The sequence below is a fragment of the Molossus molossus genome, unplaced genomic scaffold (genome assembly GCF_014108415.1).
Source record: "Molossus molossus isolate mMolMol1 unplaced genomic scaffold, mMolMol1.p scaffold_m16_p_5, whole genome shotgun sequence".
NCBI classification, from domain to species: Eukaryota; Metazoa; Chordata; class Mammalia; order Chiroptera; family Molossidae; genus Molossus; species Molossus molossus.
The window spans coordinates 108609306-108631894 of NW_023425388.1; the positions used below are offsets into that span (position 1 = coordinate 108609306).

General features: G+C 45.3%; 1 protein-coding gene across 1 annotated transcript in view; it reads right to left on the reverse strand.

The window, feature by feature from the left end:
* SLC9A9 (solute carrier family 9 member A9) overlaps positions 1-22589 on the reverse strand; it is a 595026-nt gene that overhangs the window by 289820 nt on the left and 282617 nt on the right. The window contains exon 9 of the mRNA XM_036243492.1: positions 7686-7774. Coding sequence (XP_036099385.1) covers positions 7686-7774 — 89 coding nt within the window. The remainder of the gene's footprint in view (positions 1-7685; positions 7775-22589) is intronic.

The window sequence follows — 22589 nt, forward strand, 5'->3', positions numbered from 1 at the left end:
GTCCTGCCCAGCCTGTGCTCAGTCCATGCTTGGATGGACAAGCTGGACAGCCCTTCGCAGACCCTTGAGACTGAGTGGTCCCAGGTAAGCTCTGGACGCGCCACCCTCCGGGTGCAGGCAGCCCCAGGAAAATCCACTGCAGCTCCTCACTTCAGAGCAGAGTTTTCTCGGAGGTACTACCCAGCTCTCCCTGAAACCTCCCTCCTAGTATGAACCAGGGACTTTAAAAATATATATTTTTTCTTTGTTGATTTTAGAGAGAGAGGAAGGGAGATGTAGAGAGGGACAGAAACATCGATGAGAGAGAACATCGATGCGCTGCCTCCGGCATGCCCCCCACTGGGGTTCAGGCCCACAACCTGGGCATGTGCCCAGACCGGGAATCGAACTGGCGGCCTCTTGATGCAGGGTCGATGCTCAACCACTGAGCCACACCAGCCAGGTGGGACTTTGGTTTTTAATTGCCTCATTCTTGGATTTGACTTGACAACTTAATGAAAGTCTACCCAGTGATTTGTCCTCAAAATCAAACGCCAACTCTGACCCTCCTCTCATCTCCATGCACTGCCATCGGCCACGTGTGACCTCTGTCCAGCGTCGGCCGGGAGAAGGGGCTGGAGGCAGGTCTTATGCTGCGTGTCAAGTCACAGAATATTGCTTGTAGAGCGTGATCATTAAAACCCCGTCATATGGTTCATTTTAAAATGTGAAAACTGAAGCTCACAGGTGTTACATGAATTACCCGAGGCCCCTGTTAGCTGTAAAGATGAGGGCGGAACCTCAGCTTTCCGGACTCTCCGTCAAGTGTTGTTTCTCCCGGATCACCTGGCCTGTCCCACGTTCTAGAGATTTTCCCTGAACTTTCTTACAGAGTCATGCGCACCATATCCAATTTGGCTCCCCTGTCTTATTTGTTTTTTTTATTGGAAATTTAAATTTGGATTTTCATTGCTGCTTTTTTATTCAATGGTGATAAACACTCAAATCTCATTTGGGGGAATGGAAATAAAATAAGCATCTGGAAAGAATGTGCTGTAATAAAGATGTCATTGTTTGCCCATAAATACTAGACAAAGAATCTGGCTTTTCAGAAATAAGTGCAGGAAAACATCTATGTCTATTCCAACCTGTATTTTAGTAAAACATTAAAATGCACTAAAACTGGTAGATTTTTCAAAGATGATAGAATTAAATGTAAGACAAAGGATAAATGATCTGAATTAGCTGAAAGTATAATAAAGATATCCAAACATTCATTCAGTTTATCCGTCCACTCAAGGTTTTCTGAATAAATGATACTAAGCCTCACAATTGCTACTATCCCATCTATAATCAAAGGATATTTAGTAAAAGGCAAAATAGTTTGGACTACAAAGTAAAAAAATCATATTCAAAATTTGCTGTTGCCACTTACAAGCCTTGACAAACCCTCAAACACACAGTCTTCTCTTTTCTGTATTATTCTCATCAGCATAAAAAAGTATTCTTCTTTCTTCCACCTTAAAAGTGACAGGACTTTTCTTTCGGCCTCACACATCCCTCCGGCTATCATGTCACAGCGGTATTCTTTCGAAGACTTGTTCGCACATGTGGTTTCTGATTTCTTCCCCCCCTTCTCCCCTGAACCCCGTGGAATCAGACTTTCACCCCGACATCCACCAATATCATCAGTGACCTCTTACTTGATCTTCAGAAGTATTTGGCACAACCCGTTATGCTTTTTCTTGAGATCCTCTTTTCCTGTGACTTTCAGGACACCACACCTTCTCGGTTTTACTCCTCCCTACGGGCTATCACCTCCTGGTCCCCTTTGATGCTCCCGCCCTTACCACAGGAGCGCTCAGGCTCGTTGCTCTGGGAGGGCTCACCCAGGCTCATGTTTGCAACACCATCTCCACGCTGACAACTTCCAGAGCTACTCCTCCAGCCTAGACCTACCCCTGAACTCCAGAATTCCAGGTCCAACTGGCTACTCAACAGCTCCACTGTATCAACTAATACACATGCCAATGTAACACGCCAACACTCTGTTCCCAATTGCCCTTTATTTATTTTTCTTTATTGATTTTAGAGAGAGAGGAAGTGAGAGGGAGAGAGAGCTAGAAATATCGTTGATTGGCTGCCTCCCGCATGCCCCCCACTGGGGATCGGGCCCACAACCTGGGCATGTGCCCTGACCAGGAATCGAACTGGTGACTTCTTGGTGCAGGGGTCGATGCTCAACCACTGAGCCACACTGGCCAGACCCAATTGCCCTTTAAACCTGCCATCTATAGCCTTTCCCAGGTAACAGATGGCACCTCCGTTCTCTGAACATTCGAGTCGTACCGAGCGTGCCTGTGTGTAAAATGCTACAGTGCCCTTCCGCTTGCTCAGGCCCTCCTGGACCCCCCCTCGTCTCGGCTCTGCTCTGCTCGCTCATGTCCTCCCTGGTCCTCTTCACTCAGCTGTATTGGTCACCCGCCCCAACTGGCCATTATACCCGTCATTCCCGATTTCTGGACAGCTCCGCCCAATTGTGCACATCTTTCTTTTTTAAGTGTCACCTTCTTGCTGAGGCCCTCCCTAACCATCCTATCTAAAATGACCACCTTGCCTCCCCACGTATACAAGGCTGGCTTCCTTCTCTGCTTCATTATTGACCTTCTGACTTGCCATAAGCGCACTAGCTATTTAGCTTATTTATTCTGATTATTATAAAGCTCCTCTACCAGAAATCGTTTTTGTCCACTCTTGAATCCAGCACCTTGAACAGAGGTAGCACACGCAGGCTCTGAGATGTATTAGTTGGATGAATGAAGGTAAGAAGAGCTACCTCTTAGGTAGAAAAGTAAATGAGGTAAGTACTTCGTAAGTGTTAATGCATAATCGCATGTTAATGATTTAAATTAATATTCTATATCCATGGTTATTCATTGGAAGTAATTTTTAGATGGAAACTTCAGGAAGGAAGGAGAAATTCTAGTTAAAAGGGATGATGAAGGAATATATGGTTTTGCAAGTCAGCCTCAGGCAAGGTAAAGACGTGGAAACACCCTGAAGTTTGGTCCCTTTTACCAACTTCCAGGCCTGCCGGGGGGACAGCACGCGGGAGGGAAGGACGGGGAGGACACGGGCACTGTGTCAGTGGGCCATGGAGTCTGCAGTCTGTGAACTCGGGGCTCACGGACCGCTGTGTGCTCATGTCCACTGCGGGGATCTCTAGAAGTTCTTAGTTTCTAGGGCAAGAGTCAGGGGTTTCAGGATTTGCTCATCTCTAAGGTTAAATGTGCATAACCTAGAGCGAGAACCACCCCCAGCCCAGTGACAGGCTGCCTGTGTGTTCACAGACTCTTGGATGGAACTCGTTGCTGTCAAAGTGAAACCCTCACCCTGGGTACAGCACCACAGCGAGTGTCCCGATTATGCTGCTTTGTGCCCCACACATAGTCATGTTACATAGGTTGGAGTAAAATAAATTCACCTACATCTAGATGGTTTTTAATTTTAAATCATATTTTAAAGTGCAAATGGAATTGTTTAAAAAAAAACTTTTTTTCTTTATTGATTTTAGAGAAAGAAAGAGAGAGGGAGAGAGAGATAGAAATATTGATGAGAGAAAACATCAATGCTGGCTGCTTCCTTCATGCCCTCACTGGGGATCAGGCCCACAACCTGGGCATGTGCCCTGACCGGGAATCGAACTGGCAACCTCTTGGTGCAGGGTCAACGCTCAACCACTGAGCCACACCAGCTGGACAAGTACAAATGCAGTTGTAAAGAGGCACTCTATTTCTTGAAGTTATAAAGGACACAGAGTTCTCAAAAGTCTTTGTATACAGATGTAGCTACTGGATTAGCTGGTATAGGCACGGTCTATGAATAAAATTCCTTTGTAAATCATAGTGCCTTTGCATTTTGTAACACAAAGTTGATTTTTATGGATTTTACCCTCGACTTCACTCACTGACGTCCTCTGCTCCTGTTCCCCAGTCTGGGGACAGAGGCCCAGAGGTGGCACAATGCTACTTCTCCCGTCGCTGGTGAACGCAATGCGCGGAGACGCAGACAGACATTGTGTCTGATACCTACGTGTCATCACCCAACACTTTCCCAACCTTTCCCGCCTCAGAGCAGCACTAGGGGCGATGTCTGTGATACCAGCCTCAGCTACTGTGCACAGTTCAGAATGTGCCCACACGCAGTTCGGACTTTGCTGCTGCACTGCTGCAGCTGTGGCCAGGACTTCGGGTCTGTGACGGTCCTTGAAAGGCTGGCTCTCATTCCTCTCCGTTCTTCCACAGTGGCGACCTCAGACTGCATACTAGAGTGCGGAATATATGTGTACATGCGCACACATGGATACATATGTATACAACATGTGCATACCTTATGAAATAAAAAGTAAATAGAAAATTTCAAACCCTAAGGAAAAAAAGTGAGGAAAGGTATGAGAAGGGAAGAGAATTAAAATTCATTAGGCTCTTCCTAAGAACCAGGCACCTGGGAAAGAAGGCGAGGGTGGGGGTGGGGGGTGCAATTATCTGGATGCTGAAGAGTAAGCTCGTGAAACCCCTTCGTGAAAGGAGAGTGCTGTGACAGCGGATGCTGGCAGGCGTCAGGGAGCACGTGCCAGGTCGTGCCGAGGGAGCGGAGGGCTGTGGGCCCCGCATGGGCTTGGTCTGCCCTGGGTGCTGGGCTGCTGACTCACCAGGAGCTGAGTTATCTTTGAAGTTCTGCTGAGCAGTCTAGAGAGCAAGACTTAAAACTGCAATTCCCTAAACAGAGTTCAACTTTCCAGAATACAAGTGCTCAGAGAAGCACACGAGGTCAGAAAGAACAGCCCAACGCATTTCTCCCTCTAAACCCTAGAGAATGCTAAGTCTCCTAATTCAAAGGATCCTTCAAGGCTTTAGGCATCAGTATCAGCTATTTGTTCACTTTAATTTTTAACCAAGGGTACTTAAAATTTCTGAGGTTGCATCTTTGTGGTCCCTCTGATGGGCACAGGTGTAGGAGACCTTAAGAATTTCTGGGTAGGTGGGAGGTAGAGTCAGGTCCAGATGAGCTTGGGATACAACAACAAAGAGAGCTTTAAGTATCTTCAAAAACTACTATTTAGGAATGTCTAGCCAATTACAGTTTTTGCTTTCTGCACTCCTGCTACCCCAATATCATATCAGATATCTTCAGCATAATTGGACTTATTAGATAATCTTCTCTACCTCAATTTGCATTTTGGGTAGATTGTAAGCATTTCACACAATTCTTTATCATTCCCTACATCTGTGCTTCTTGGCATATAACTCTGCAGTGTTCTCTCATGTGGGTTGGTGACCTGCTCAGCCTCTTGATCTTGGGCTCACCATGGGATTTTCTGTGGCCAATAGGATGTTTGGGAAAAGGGATGCAGGCAGGGGCTTGAAATGGACTTGCCCATTGTGGTTTGCTCCTCTGCCACGAGAGGAACAACAGACATGTGGCACTGGCTGTGTGTCCTAGACGCCAGCCAGGTGGGCAAGCATGGCCGCCCAGCTCGACCTACCTCTGCAGATGTGTGACAAATGAATGTTTATTGTTGGATGCCACTGGCGTTGTATGGTTGCTTGTCACACAGCAAAAGCTCATGGATACAAATGCCATTTGATTCATGCTCCTCTTGTCTGTCAGGGTGCTATTTCTAAAACGGAAATCCAGTTACTAAAGTTACCCTGCCTAAGACACTTTAAAGACTTCCTGTTATTGGGCTGAATGGTGTCCTCCCCAAATTTCTGTGCTGAAGTCCTAACCATCAGTACTCTGGAATGTGACCTTACTTGAAAACAGAGTCATTAAAAATGTAATTAGTTGAGTTAAAATGAAGTCCTACTGGAGTAGGGTGGACCCCTAATCTAATATGAATGGTGTCCTTATGAAAAGGGGAAATTTACCCTGGGTGGGTAGCTCAGTTGGTCAGTGCGTCTGCCCAATATGCCAACGTTGTGGGTTTGATCCCCGGTCAGGGCAATAAATCTCTCTCCCTCTCTCTCTAAAAATCAATACAATTTTTTTTTTTTAAAAAAACGGGGAAATTTGGAGACAGACATTCTCACAGGGAGAATGCCATGAGAGCATAAAGGCAGATGTCAGGACGCTGTGTCTACAGATGGAGAACACAGAAGATTACCAGAAAACCCCAGCAGTAGGAGAGTGAAGGAACAGATTCTCCCTCACGGCCCTCGGAAGGAACTAACTCTCCCGACACCTTGGTGCCAGACCTCTGGCTCCAACATTGTAAGATGATGAATTCTGCTGCTTAAGCACCCCCATTACCTTTAGGGTACAGTGCAACCTCCTTCCCAGGCATGGAAGTCTTTTCTTTCTTTTCTGTTTTTAAACTAAAGTACAGTTGACAAACAATATTATATTCGTTTCAGACGTACAATATATAGTGATTCAACATTTGTATACCTTATGTTGTGATTGCCACACTAAGTCTAGTATTCATCTCTCACTTTGCAAAGCTATCACAACGTTCTTTACTACATTCTTCTTCACCATTTCACCCCCCCACCGAGCCCCCTGTTAACCATTAGTTCGATCTCTGTTTATATTGTCTGCTTTTGTTTGTTTGCTTATTTGTTTGATTATTAAAATTCTAAATATAAGTGAAATCATGTGCTACTTGTCTGACTTATTTCATTTAGTATATTATCCTCTAGGTCCATCCATGTTGTCACAAATGGCAAGACTTTAGTTTTATTTTTTATTGCTGAGTAATATTCCACTGGGGATTCCTTCGTAAGCTGGTCTCTGGCTATATGTATGGTTTCATCCGTCGCTACGTCTGGCAGCATCAGCCTTACCCCATTCTCTAGCCACACAGAACTACTCACAGTGCTTCAACCAACTGCTTTAGAGCCGTTGTTCATCCTATAACTTTAGACTCAAATGCCCTTCCAATGCCCCACTAGATCCCCCATGATTGCCTAATTAATTTTTACTTGTATGTCAAGCTCCACATCGGGCACATCATTCTGGAAACCTTCTCTTCCCAAAACCAGTCCTAACGACCGGAGGATGCCCTATTGAATGTGCCCCAAACACCCTCTGTATTTCCATCACAGCTCATTACACATCCTTATCTTTATCAACCGACTTGATGACAAGCCCGAAGGCAGGGTCGCATGCTGTCTTTCCATTCCCAGTACCTAGCACAGCGCTCGGCGCAGAGGGGCCGTTGGTGGCAGGACCGTGGGTGCTTGTGCACAGGTATCCATGCAGACATGTTCTTGGCATGTGGGAGGTACATCCCCTTGTGTGACACGGGCAACGGAGTTTACTTGGAAGCAAAAGGACCCCGTTAAAGACCAAACATTGCTTCCTAACTCCTCCATTTCTCTCTCTGCCCAGTCTCACAGTCTTTATAACGCTTCAGATGTAAGCGACTGAGTGATGACTGGCCGGGGCCTTCCATCTTCAAGACTGACAGCCGAGGTCCACATCTCTTAGGAGGGAGGGACTATTATAACTCTATTTTTGCTTACCAAGAGAATTGTTAATGGTTACTCTGGAGGAAAAAAATCTATAAATATCCAAACATTAATGAAGCCTGAAGCACCCTTCCTTCCCTGACGAATGAAACGCCTTCGGAGCCCACCGCCACACTGCTGCGCAACTGTGACCCGGGAGAGGACGCAGAGCCTGGCGGGAAGATTTTCGCTTACCTGCTTAGTCCTCATTTTGGAATCCACCGACAGGTTGTTGTAGGTGTAATGTGCCTGTGTGACTCCACAGAAGAGAACAGCAACTATGCCTGAAATTCAAAAACATACCAGTTAAAACCAATTTTCTTTCTCCTCCGTGCCCTGTCCTAGCTAGAAGAAGGGGAACTCGGTGTCAGCAGACTCAAAACGGCTGTAATGACTATGATAATGAAATCGGGTAAACCTCCCACTTGCTTTCAACAGGGGCACGATCAAAGCTAAAGAAAAAAACTAAAGACTTAAATTATTAAGAAATCGATTCTTCCTGAGAATTAATGACCCCCTGGTCATAAATTAGGAAAGTTGAACGTGGGAAACAATGAAGAGAAGACTGGATGGTCAGCTCTGGACGTGTCCTAGCCAGTGCCCACCGCTGTGCTGGAGTTTGTACTGAATGTTGCCATATTCGCCCAGACGAGTCCTTTCCACTGGGTGCTTTGAGGGATGTGAAGAAGTTCCTGTCATCATAATTTAGTGCTAAAAACATGAGTCACACACATAAGAAATCTACAAGGGTTCTGTTGCCCCTGCCAATGACCTTACTTTCCAAGCGAGAAAGAGAGAGGTCCTTATTTGACCCTATTACACCCGATTAAAATGTCGCATGACACTATGCGTCGCAGGGTGCTCCCTGGGGACAGAGGGTAGCACCACGGGACACTGGGCTCTGTGCTGTGGCATTCTCTGTGTCGCCGCTGGGCTGGGCTGGGAAAGTGATGGGCTGCACTCTACTTTGGATGAAATATTCTGTGAATTATGAGAACTTGGGCACAGGAGAGGGCTTGGGGAAAAACACAAGATGTTAAGTATTCCTCAACTCAGACTAAGGGGATTGAATTGAATTTTAAGCAGCAGAATCTTTTCAACTAAAAACACTCATAAATTAAATGTTGATGATTCTTAAGAGTACAGAGATATGTGAGCAGAACACTGACATTTCAAACGAGTCTGCAATAAAGAATTTTAAAGAACCAAGTATATTTTTCATATGTAGACTTTATGCTTCTATTTATATGTTAGTTATTTTGGGGATTGGCTTTGGATAAAATATTGCTAAGACATATTTACCTAACACAAGTGTCTAGATATTTATATTGCTTATGTATATCTTTTTAATACTGTGTTTCAAAATTTTAGGCAAAAATGAAAGCAATGAGAACATTTTGCCAAGAACGATATAAGCAGTATGCATTTCTATAGGTTTTTGGGTAACATCTCAGTTTCTTAGCTTCTCTTCTCTTCTAAGGGAAAAAAAATGCTTATAAAATGTTGTATTCTACCCTTCACAGAGTTTCTGTTAAAAGACAGCCAACACCAGGGAAACGTTAGGGTACTGTGGCTCTTCAGTGCTTTGAGGTGCTAGGACTGCCACTCATGCTGTTTTGCCATCAAATCCTTTCCTCGCTTGGTTTAAGCACGTGACGCACCTCTCTGTGCGGGGTCTGAAGCCCGCTGGATTCTTCTGTGGGGGAAGCACTCGGACTGCATTGCTGGGCAGAGGTGGTGGTAAGGAGGTGGGTGTGGGCAGGAGTGTGCAGATGCACGCTGAGAACAAGGGGTCACACAGGAGTGTCCCCAGGATAGAGCGAGGGACTGGGGTTGGCTGATCGCCCCCTGGTGGCCAAGGCCGCACTAGTTTTATTCACATCATCTTATTTGTCTCCCTGACTGACTGACAGCAGGCTGAGCACCACAACAGGAGCTGGCCCCTCCCACCGTCTTCCCTTCTCAGGAATAGCATCTCATCCTTCCTGCTCCTCCAGGCTGGAATTTGGGCGTTACCATTTCCTTCCCCTCTTTCTGTACATCAATGATGTCGTTGGCTTGTCCTTCAAAACTTACCCGGAACCTAAGCCACTTCTCAACACCGCCACGCCTAACCCCTTCAGGCCACCACCTTCTGTGTGGACTACAGCAGCACATTCCTGATTGGTCCCCCTGTTTCCCCTGCTGGGCCCCACAGTATAAGTCTTCCATCCAGCAATAGCTCAGATCGCGTCAGTCCTTGGCTCCATTATTTGTAATGGCCCACCATGGATAAAAGTCCCCGCAGGATGGGCCTGGACCCTCTCCCCTTCCCACGGGAGTCTGACCTCACTGCTGTCGTGCCCCGCGCTGGCCGTACTCTCCTCACTAGGCACGTCCCCTGCAGACCCGCTGCTTCTGGTTCCCACTGCCCGGAAAACCCTTCCCCGACACCCACCCGGCCCCCCTCTTCCCTCGAGACGGCACAGTCCGGCAGGCCTGCTCTGCACGCTGTCACGTCGCTCCTTCTCGTCGCTCTCCGCCTGTCTGTTTTGCTTTATTTTCATTTCATATTATTTACTGCCACCTCACATTTTACAGGTGTGTGTGTGTGTGTGTGTGTGTGTGTGCGCACAGCCCCTGGGTGCAGAGGGAGCCCTCCGTCCCTGACTCAGGGAGCCGGGCCTGCACACGGCAGGACTCAGCAAGCGTTTGTTGAACACGTAAATAAACATGTCTATTCCCATACAGCAAATAACAAACTAAAGTAATTTCTTCAAGGTCACCTTGAAAGTGGCAGAGCTGAGACTCAAAACTCCACCAGCCCCCTGGGCTTTTCTGCCCGCCTTAGACCATCTGTGAGTGTTTGGAGGTGAGCTTAGTCATCTGAGAGGAGCATTTCGGACGTCCTGGGCAAACAGGGTGGTGACGATGGAGCCGGCTTAGGTGAGCAGGCAGTTCGTGTTGCTGGGGGACATTCTCCCTGGCAGCTGCACTGGTGTCCCTGGCGCGGACAGGCAGGGTGTCTGCTGACCCTCTGGGTCCTGGATGGATTGTCACAGGAGCAGCGAACAGTGGAGACTGTGCCCAGGCGACCGGCGGCTTGGTGTTGTGATGGAAACAGAACAGCCAAGGTGGTCAGACCCTCAGTGTTAGCAACATGAACACAATCCTATACCTTGGTAATTATCTCACGCAAATTACTATAATTAGTATGAGTTTTATAAGCCAGAAGATAGTTTTAATATCTCATCTAAATACATCGATTACCTCTCCGATTTTCTGCCGCGTAAACAGTTGCAGAGGTGACAGTGTCCCACCCTACAGAAGCGCGTGCTGGCTGTCCCCGTATTGCAGGGGCGTGCCTGCGTGTGGGCCCCCAGGAGAGCCGCTCAGTGCCCCAGATCGCAGGCTCCCCGGTGTCCCCTGGGCCAGGCAGCAGTGTCTGAGCTTCAGAGCCCCTGTCCTGGGCTGGTCGGCGGCCCTGCGGCCGGGCCAGGCAGACACCTCTTCCTGTGCCAGAGCCTGTGGGCTGGGCTGTGGACCACGGGGCCGCCAGCAGCGCGGGCCAGCAAGGCCTGGCTGCTCCTGTCTGCCTGCGGCTCCTGCCGCTGCGTCTCCGAGTGGCTCTTCTCCAGAGCTTTGGCTGTCGGTTCCAGCCTCGCTTTCTGTTCTGTTCTGTTTCCTGCACTTCAGACCTGCCCTGTGGGAACCCCGAGAAAGCAGACAGTCAGGCAGTGCCCTCGGAGGTCTGAGTCCTAACTCCTCGGTTCCCACGTGGGAGCCTCCAGATTCTCTTCCCCTGGCCCCCAGCCTCAGGGCCACACACTTGCTCCTGCACATCTGCGTCTGCTTCGCCTCGGGACCACTCACTTCCTCTTCCAGCTGCACACAGCTGCGCCCCCAGCCGGCCAGTGCCCTCTTCCTGGCGGGGTCCTGACCAGAGCTTTCTGCGGGTCCCTTGCTGGTCCTCGGAAATGACTGGTGGTTTGTCATCGGACCTAAGATACGAGCCGCATCCTCTTGTTGTGATGGGGACAATGGGGGATGCCAAGTTCCAGGGCCTGGCTCAGTCTTGTTTCAGTAGCACCTGTGGTGATGGGGGTTGGAGCCACTGGACTGGAACACGAGCCCCGGGGTACCAGTTAGGCCTGGAACGACTGGAGGGGCATGACCCAGACCCCAACACGTGCCTTCTGACTCCCAGACACGAGATCTGTCCACAGTTGAGTACTGTCCCTCTTGAGTGTGCCTGAGGTGGGAGAAGCCCCATAGATTGCAGTGTTTGAGTCGAATGACTGACTGTCTGCTAGGCCTGTTGCAGAAAGGTTTCTTTTCATAGAGAAGTCTGGGTATCATCCAGTTCTGTGGGTCTGTCACTTTCCTACACGTCGTGATATTAATTCACCAGGATTAACACCTCAATTGGTCCTTTTTTAAGTTCAAGACAAGGAAATTATACTGGTTCCAAATGAAACCCTTAGTCATTCTGAATAGAGGCAGCCCAACATTCTCAAAAAGTAAAGACAAGATAAACTCACAGACGTTCAAATATTTCTTTCAGATTTTAGACAACCTTTCTAAGCTAATATTTTAAAAAATATTATTACCACCCCTTTCGATCATAAAATCTTCATTTTATTTTCAAGTTAAGTGGTGAGGTTTAAAGATTAACTCAGGAAGACTCCCCTGTGTGGAAAAGACATTTCTGTGTCTCTAGACACAGACTTTCACATGAAAGCACATTGGAAACTGAATTCTGATGACTGCGACCAAGTGACAGAGGCCGCTCACCTCAGAGGACCCCATTTCTGTCCTGCTCCTTGCTGCCCTTTCTCACCTGCCTGTCTGGCCTGCCTTGTCACCCTCAGGCTGTGCTTAATTTAAAGCAAACCCTACTGACTTTCCCATACACTGGAAGCCACTTAACTTTCTTGGAACCTCAACTGTGGCCCAAGAATCTACATTAAGCCAGACATGTATCAGAACTATACCAACGCCCGTGAGCTGCTAAGGTACAACCAGATCCCCTGGGAATCTCGTTAAAATGCAGATTCTGCTTCAGGAGCTTGGGAACAGAGCCCGAGATTGTGCATTTTGTTCTGTGGACATACCTGTGCTGGCTGGCCCCCGTGTTGAACTTTGAGAACAGACCTCTGCCCAACACTCTGGTATTGAGTATCAACTCACCTTTGCTATGGCTTGGTCTTGGCCTTGCATTGTCCTAAAAACAGGCTTTTGTCTTATTTTTACCCCTTTAGTATCTTGGGACAATTAGAAGACAGCCCCAGAGGATCAATACCTTTTTTATTACTTTTTATTTCTTGGCTTACGAATGTCTTTTGCTAACTATAAAAATGTTTTAAATTATATTTTTATGTTTTATTCTCCATATTTTGTTTCTGTAATTTTTCCAAAACTGACATGAGTCTACGAAGTAATTTTAGTTTCGTAGAACAATTATCTATTGAGGACATTTGAGGAGTTTAAATTTTTATTTTAAAATTATTTCTTTTTAATCTCAGAAATACTAGAATGAGAAAGAAATTACTTACCAGAAATAAAATGAATGATATATTTTACTATCAAATAGTTCAATGAATTATTTCCCCTCCAAGAAAGAAAGCTAACAAATCATAGCCTTTGATCACAATGTTCTAAAATTAGAAATGGAAAAAAAAAATGTATACTACATAAACATATCCAGTAGGAAATTTCAGCTGCATTCCTCTAAATAAAATCAAAGTTGAAGATAAAGTTAAATTTAAACCTTTAGTTTATATAGAAATAAATAACAATAAACGTATAGTACATTCCTTATCAAAACCAATGGGATAATACCAAACATTATTCAGAGGATAATTCATTATTCATTATTCATTAGTCTTCATGTACTCTATTAGAAAAAAGAAAAAGAAAGAAAATGGACTATTTCCTATAAGAATCTAGACAAGATACATAAAAATGGACCCAAAGACAGTAGAATTAAAAACTTAATAAAGAAAGAAGTAGCCAAAGAGAACACTAAACAATAGATTTGGGCAGTAACAATATGTATAATAACAGCACGGTCCATGTCTCTCAGGCCCTGGGGTCCCTCAGGTCTTCGTCCTCCCAGGCCGCCTCCCTGGCCATGGCTGCAGGGAGAAAGTGGGTGAAGTTGGCCAATGGCTTCGCCCATTTAAGACTCAATTTTCTCGCCCTGGCAGGTTTGGCTCAGCGGTTGGAGCATCGGCCTGCGGTCCGGAGAGACCCGGGTTCGGTGTCCGCTAAGGGCATGTACCTCGGTTGCAGTTTGTCCCCGGCCCTGGTTGGTCGTGTGGGTGGCAGCCACTCGATGTGTCCCTTTCATGTCTATGTTTCTCTCTCTCTCTCTCTTCCTCTCTCTCCCTCCTCTCTCTCTCTCTGTGCAAAAAATGGAAAAATGTCCTCGGGTGAGGATAAAAAAAAAATAATAATAAAAAAAAAAGACTCAATTTTCTCACGTGAATAGCACCCCTCTGTTTTACAGATGTTTAGAGTATAAAGCAATATGATGGGTATTAAAATGCTTTATAAATTAAACACTAATAAGTGAGTCAATGCTAGGTTTTACTAGAGTTGCTAGGAGTAGATGGCAGAAAGATGACATGAAAAGAAGGAATAACTTAGAGAAGCTCACTGCAGGAATAAAAACAACATTTTCTATTTAACAAGTTGCTGGAGGAAGTAATGCAAAGTGTCTAGTACATCCTGTGCCCTTGATCACTATCTGTTGCCTTTTCTTTCACATTTACTCCTGCATCAAGGAAAATCTGGTGAAAATATGCTCCTTACTCCTGGTAATCCAAACTCAGACCATTCTCAGTTGGTTAAGTTACTACTACAGTTAAGTTACCAGACGTTTGCAAGTTAGCTTGGGTATCTGCTATTCATCCACTCAAATGCTATCTATCGAGGTCATTCCATGAGCAAGCACAGGTTTTGGCTGCAGGGACTCAAGGATGAAGAAACCCAGTCCCAGACCCGAAGCAGCTCTGTCTCCTAACAGAGGCACCCTGTACACAAAGACGTCTACCAGCAGGCGGAAGTAGTAGGTGACAATATGTCCTGTGTCAATGACAAATGAAACCAAGTGTGTATATCTGGGTCCGCAGGGTGTGTAGGACATGCTTGAAAATATTTAAGATCTAAAATAAATGAGGAGCTTGAAAATAATCAAGAAATAGCCTAGCACCTGGCCGATGTGGCTCAGTGGTTGAGCATCGACCCATGCACCAAGAGGTCACCAGTTTGATTCCCGGTCAGGGCACATGCCCAGGTTGTGGGCCAAACACCCATTGGGGGGCATGCAGGAGGCGGTCATTTGATGTTCTCTTTCATTGATGTTTCTCTCTCTCTCTCAAATCAATAAAGAAATGGCCTAGAGGAAATAAGAGTTTCTGACTCATATGTGTGCACAAGATTGCCTTCCAGTGTCTGCACAGAGAGATTTCAGGGGTAGGCAAGATCCCCAAGGGGCTGCCTGCAGGGACTCATTTATGCAATTCCGAACAAGAACTAGAACCAGCCCTTTGTAATACGAACTAAAATTGCTATTTGAGAAACCACAAAGAGGTACACAGTTAAATTCAAATTAATTGGCAGGCAAAGAAATTTAAGAAACAGCACAGGGCAGTCCACAAGTCTTTGGGAAAAATAATGACTCTGCTAGCAAGTAAATTTGTTCCAGAGAGATCCATTTTCAGAGGACAATGGACACATTTTAGTTGATAGAGTATCATTTACACCGTTCTCCTTCGTTTCCACTTCTGGACCCTCTCTCCGAAGTGTTACTAAATATTGTGTTTGTATATGTATAAACATATGCTTATATGATCAAAGTTCAGTGTGTGGTTGTAAATTAAATAAGAAAAAATGTAATACATTGCATGTCAGGAGACCTGAGATCTGTTGGCCACGGTTTAGACACTGAACTAGTTGAGCAACACGCACAGGTTAAATTCACTGCCTCATCTGTGGTTTCCTTCTTGATGAATGAAAGATGGTCTCCATTAGAATTTTTCAAATTTGAGTATACACCAAACCCACCAAAGGGTGGAAGAAAATATAAGGATGTCATAATGTTTAACTAGAATTTTTGTGTATTCTAAAGTATACAAGTACCATCCGGCTGGTGTGGCTCAGTGGTTGAGCACTGACCCATGCACCAAGAGGTCGCTGGTTTGATTCCCGGTCAGGACACATGCCCAGGTTGTGGGCCTGATCCCCAGTGGGGGGAACACAGGAGGCGGCCAATCGATGTTCTCTCTCATCGATGTTTCTGTCTCTCTCTCCCTCTCACTTCCTCTTTCTCTAAAATCAGTAAAAGAAAAAAATTTAAAAGTATTTAAGTACCCTTGTGGGCTAAAAAAAAAAAAAAAAAAAAATCTATGTTTTTGTACAGAGAATAAAGCTTTTTTATTATATTTATATGTTTTGCCAACATGGGTCAAGAAGCTCTGGCAAACATGTCTCCAGACAACCTCTAAGCATCTTCCAGTCTTAGATGTCTGTGACCTGAATGGTTCAGTTTTTTTACATTTGCTTCAAGTTATGGATTTGAAGACTTACATGAAGTCCACAGCTTCGTGTGGACTTCCTGTCAACTGGACACCTGGTGTCGCCCTCTTGAACTAGATGTCCTCAAGGGCTGGTCTGGACCTCCCCCTTCCTACTGCCCTCAAGCCCACAGCAGAGCCAGCAGACTCAGGTACGCAAATGCAAGTTCATAAAAAACAAAATACATCTCTATTTCAATAAATATTATATGCTTTGAAAGGAGAATGCGGGAGAAATTAGTTTTGATCCTCACACACAGATAGATATTTATCTGAATTTATTAGCCGCAGAGTCTCTTTTCTTCTAATATTTAAATGTTCTTACTTAACACTCCCGGCACCTACAGTCTGTTATTGATAACATTATTCAGTGGTTCTCTTCTCATTAAAGTTGATGAAGCCTTCAGATACGGAAGCTGAAAAATAAATGTCTGTCACAAGGAGCATCATTTCTTTGACATTAAATACAACTTGAAGGCTTCATAAGATTGGAGAATATTGAATTTTTGGACAGAAAGTATTGATTATATCCTCAGAACACAGAGAGTGAGAAAAAATGTCTTGCTCTCAGATGGTACTCTGAGGAGTTGTAAGGATGATGGGTTATTTTTTCCATGCCACACTTTTATTTATTTTTGATCTAGTAAAGAGAGACATTTCTGACAGATTTCTTACCACCACCATTGACCATGAACCTGGAACTAAGATGTCAAAGATTTAAAGAAATGGAATACTCCTTCAGGGAATATGAAAGATTCCAAGTTTCCGAAGAGTACAGTTACTGCCTGGTTCACCATGATTGGCAACACCACAGTTGGCAGATGAATCACCAGTCTGTGGCACATAAGAACATCAGTACAGAAGACAGCACGGACCGACAGTCTGATTTCTGGCTTCTCCAATGCTGAGCACAGGCGTGGATTTCACAGGAGCTTCATGTCTACATTGCAAAGTTCATAAATATTCATTGAAAGCAGAAATCGCCTTGATAATTGTAGTCGTGAGTATTCATGCTAATTAATGAGCTCTGGAGAGAAAAAAATTCCTTTTCAACTGAGTTTCCTGAATTCCATCTAAATTATGGTGCTCCTCAGACTTAACCTTTCCTCTCGGTTTTCATTCCCTTGGAGTCAGCTGCCACATTCACACCAATGTTACCCAAGTCTCTGAACAGCACCTCACCCCAGACACCGCATCCCATTGGCCCTGCACCTCCATGTGGAGCTTCCGGGCTTGTGTGAAGGGTGACTTGTAAGTGGACTCACTGTGGTGGCTCTCTTTCTACCACATGCACCGTTAACTATATTCCCCGTTTGGGTGAAATAAAGCATTGATTCAGTTGACATAGGAACCGAGAAACTATCCTTGACTCCTTTTTCTCCCTCACCTATATGTTGTATGTTTGTGCCATCTGTCTCCTGACAGTTTTCTACATGCCCATGCAGGATATGGGTTCTTGCGGACGAAAGAACTCGATCTGTTCTCCCCTGCCTTCCGGCACCACGAGGAGATGGCACATGAGGACTGGAAGCATCCACAGCGAAGAAAGCAGGGGTGAATGTGCTCACTGCTCAGGTTCCATGCACGAGGCTGCTTGCGTATTGAAATGATGCGCCGTTCAGTTCAAGAAGGTGCAGGTGTGAGTCAATGAGTTATTATGCCAGGAGATGTCCTTTGCACCTGTGTTTATGGAAGTGCATCATTGTGGGTTTGCCCTTGGTTCAGTGTATTGGCGAACCAGCCCCCTTAGGAATTTTGGGTGCCTATTACTACAGCTTGAATGCCTAACATTTTGAGCCTCCAGACTTTATTTTTGGCTTGGAAAACATTCAATGTACCTCATTTGTTGGTGAATTACTAGCTAATTAAGTTGGATTCACACAGTTCTCTCCATATAAAAGCAAGAGCAATTTCATGCTAAGAGATGTTGGCTAATGACATGTCCTTAGAAGCCCAAACTGGCCAAATTTGTTTTAAGAAACCCTTCAAACTAAGCCCCCTCCTGGTGATCTGTTGTATTTACTGAGACCTAGAAATATTTTCCCCACCCGTCAGTGTCCTGACAAACAGAGCACGCTCACCTCGGAGCTGAAAGTCTTTTGAAGAGTTAGAGACACATTTCTGCCAAGCTGAGGGATGATGGAGATGAGAAGTAATGAACCAAGTTCATTACTCAGATCAAGTAGTCTCTACATGTCCAGGGACAGTCACTTCACTTGTCAATCTTTCCTCCTGTCTATTGTGTAAAAGAAAGACTTTGCCACGTCTTCCTCTTCCTGACTAATTCATTACTTACTCACAAAAGCCGTGCAGGACCTGGGCTTCCGAGGACCTGTGTTCCTTCTCATGGCAATGTGATAGGCCCCTGTCCCTCGGGAGGACGTTCCCGGGGCTGGGGCTCAGACGGATTACTGTTTGCCCCACACCTGTGTGCCGAGTTCTCCTCTTGCTCCGATTTCTTGGTTAATTCCTTAAAGACTGGGCCAGGCCATCACCTGTTTTTACCCGGCTAGGTTTAAAAAAATTTTTTTAGCCCTGATTGGGTGTCTCAGGAGGTTGCAGCATCAACCCCTACACTAAAAGGTTGTGGGTTCGATTCCCAGTCAGGGCACATACCTAGGTTTCATGTATGATCCTTGGTCATGGTGTGTATGGGAGGCAACTGACCATGTTTCTCTCTCACATTGGTGTTTCTCTCTCTCTCTCCCTCGCTCTCTCCCTTTCTCTCTCTCTAAAAAAAAGTAAATAAGCATATCCTCTCGTGAGGATAAAAAACAATTTTTTTCAGCGTCTTTTCCTCCCTAGAATCAGACTATGAAGCTCAATAGTAGTAATAACCAGAGCTTGTTCTTTCGAATTTTTACGTTTATTTTCTCAGATGGAAATCATTCTATGCTGAGTAAATACATAGTGGGCTACACTGTTTTCCTTTTTGTATGAGAAAAGGAGGTACGCCCAGGGCCCCCTTCTTCGCCTCCGCTGGACATAGGACATGCCCCAGGATCGGGACCCCCGCCGTCCCCTGCAGCGCCCAGAGGCAGAGAGACCTGAGCCCGGGTGTCGGCCCTGCCATTAGAAATCACTCTTTGGGTTTTAATGACAGTCCCTGAAAGTTTGCTTCTGGCGAAAACCTGACCCCCACGGTCTCAGCTGGGAGACAGATTACAGAAGTGAGTGTTCAAACGACCTGTCTAGCTGTGCTTTTCAGTTATCTTTATACACCAAAAGCAGCTTCTGTGACAGGATTCAATTCCATTAGAGATTATGCTATAAATAATACTGCTGAGTTCTTTTCAATATTCAATTTAAAATAATGGTTCCGTAACCTAATGACTTTTAGACTAGGCCTCTGCCCAAGACAACTTCCACCTGATGGAAATTAGGCAGGCACGTGTCTCAGGCCCCGGCGAGACGGCCGTGGGCTCAGGCATGTACTCAGAAGCCACATTCCTTCATGTACGTCCTCCTGTTACCAAAGAATAAACTCATTTTACCGTAGCAGTACGGAAAATTGAGATGCCAATTAATAGGAGGACTTATTGCAATCTTTCAGCAGGACAGCAGAAAAGCCAGAAACCAGAGACATGCCCCTCAGTGGCGGGTGTCTTTGGTCCCACAGACACATCCATACACACTGTCCTCTCTGCCGTCCAGGCCGGCGGCTCCCAGAAGTCCCGCCGCACACTCTCCTCCTCCGGCAGGACTCGCGCCTGCATCGGACATGCTGCCCCGTCTTCCCACGGAAAAGCTGTGCACACGGTACTTGCAGCGGAGAATCAGGCCTCTGGGGACCGGCAATGCCACTTGCATTTGCACGTCTAAAAGCACCTTGCTTCCATAAATCCAAGTTCTTCGAGGCGACTGTTGAACATTTGCAGGTGCAATTTCCAAGGGCAGGAGAAGATGCGGCTGCAAATGTAGCTCTTGGAGTAAAAGATAATCGAAATAAATCAAACGATCATCATCAAGTGAACCACAGCGGAAAGTGAAAGCGGAAGACGTGTAACAGCGAGAGCCTCACGCTGCAGTGTTCGTGATGGAGCCTATGCGAGGTGGAGTCGGAAAGGATAATGAACGCCGCAGTCTGGGAAAGCTCGACTCTCCTGCCTGTCACTGCGCACTGGCCCGGCGCCCCTGGCCTGAAGGCCGCGCTCGTCCCTGCTCATCTGTCGCTAGGTTCGCAGCTTCTCTTGTTGACATACCTCATGGGTTCTTTCTTCCCTTGCACCGTTAGGCTGTCTTTGTTTGCAAACAACAAAAACTGATTCTGGCTACTGCAGTCAGAAAGGGATGTACTGCGGGGAGGCAGGGTAGTCCTCGGAACAGAGGCGCGGAGGCAGCTCCCGGGCTGTGGTGTGAAGGTCAGAGGGTCTCAGCAGGGCTGTGCTGTTGGAAGGAGCCGGTACCCCCCGCCACACCTCCTTCCGTCTCCTCCTAGGGCTTCATATCCCAGGAAGGAGCATCCGCTTGACCTCGCTTCGGGCGTTCTCGCTGGGGGGGGGAGTGGGTGACCTTAATTAAAAGATGGTATCTGATAGGTCCTTAAATAGGTCCTCGGGATGCTATTCCCAGTGAAAGTGGGCACAGGACCTGGGCAGCCAAACCAACACATGTCCACCACATTCTTTCCTCGGGTCTCAATGTTTGTATTTTAACGTGATAGTAAGAGAAGTAACATTTCAGACTAGTGTCATTTATGACATATCCTTTCGTTGGTGTATGAATCCGCACTGAAACATCCTGACCAGTGGACGTATACAATCTTCAAGAATATCATCAAGCCCAGGGCAAGCACTACCTCACAGAGAAGTCTGTTGTGCAGATTTTGACAATTCTCCTTCTGTTGAATGGAAATCATGCATTCCACTGCACAGGAGACACTGAGGCCTAGAATACTTCAGTCAGCTTGCTGGTGCTGAAACCGCCTCAGGGACCGGACAGTCTAATAGAAATTCTGCTCATCAACCCTAATTCTTCACACCAGCTCTACTTCTATATTTCAGAATTGCAAACAGTAACTCAAATATCGTAGTGAAGTAGATGCACATAAACAATAGCCAGTTAGAAACCATAATGGAAGACATCTCCATTCATCATAGCACCCCAAATACAAAATAGCTTAAAAACTACTTCACAAGAAATTTGTAGGTCTAATGTGAAGACAGCTATAAAAATTTACTAAGGGCCATAAAAGATAACTAGAATAAATGGAGAGATAAAACATACTCCCGGGTGGGAAGAGTCAACACTGCAAAAACACCACTTCTCCTCAAATTAATCTAAAAATTTAATGCAACTGCAATCATAATCCCAGAGTTATTTTTTGCTTGAAACCTGACAGAGTTATTTTGAAGTCCATCTGGAGTCATAAATATGTACATATAGCAAAGAAGCTCTTGAACGTGGGAAGGAAGGAAGGGGTTGAAGGGAGCCATGAAGCTGAAATAATGAAAACAGGGAAGACCGCAAGCTCAGTGGAACAACAGAAAGCTGAGGATGTACGCACACACGCATGTACCGCCGCACGTGGATATTGTATTATGATATTGTACTGACAGGGCGAGGCTGAGGGTCGTAGGACCGGTGGAGAACTGTCTAGAAGGAAAGGCAGATCCCTACAGGGCCCATACCTCATAGCCAAACAAATTCCAGCTGGATTCCAATGTGAAAATAAAACCAGACAACTATTAAAAGGAAGGCTACATTATCATTAAGAAACATTTGGGCTTTCTAAGCATAACTTAATAAAATCTCGGGCTTTGTAATGAGGAGATCAAATTAACGAGAGAAAACTTGAAATGTCTATACTAACCTTCTACCTTACCTAAAAGTATAAAACATATTTAAAATGTAAAAACCACAAACTGGAGAATATTTCTAGCTTACATGAAAGTCAAAAGATTAAGTTTCTTGGTGGGAAAAGAGTTCCTAAAACTTAATGTGACAAAGGTAAGCATCTCGGTGGGAAAAATGGCCAAGGGGCATAAATAGTTAGTCCACTAAAGGAGAAATAAAAATAGCCAGTGACGTCATTGAAATGCTTTCCTCAATAAAAATACGATAAATTTAAATCAAGATAAAGTGGACCTTGATTATCAAGTCAGCAGGGTCGAGATTTCGGGTGGTGCAGATGTGAGTGAACCCCTCTCTTGCGTTGTTGGTGCAAGTACAATGGGACACACATTTCCCTGCGGATAACTTGAATAAATTTTTCCAAGACATTAAAATTTTAGCCTTCTGATTGACCCAGTAATTTTATTTTTAGGCAGTTACCTAAATAGAAATCCACACATTAATCCATAAGGATTACCATTGCAATTATATTAATAACATTGAAAACTATAAATAATTAAAAGTGGTATAATAAATGATGGCAAGCTAATATGATATAGTACTATGTAGCATTAAAAATAACAGTATAGAAGACATCTGATGTTATGAAAAACATTCACTATAAATTGTTGAGTGAGAAAAAGCAAGTTACTTAAAAATAAACAAAGTATAATTGCATATATGTATGCAAGGGTATATTTAATGAAGC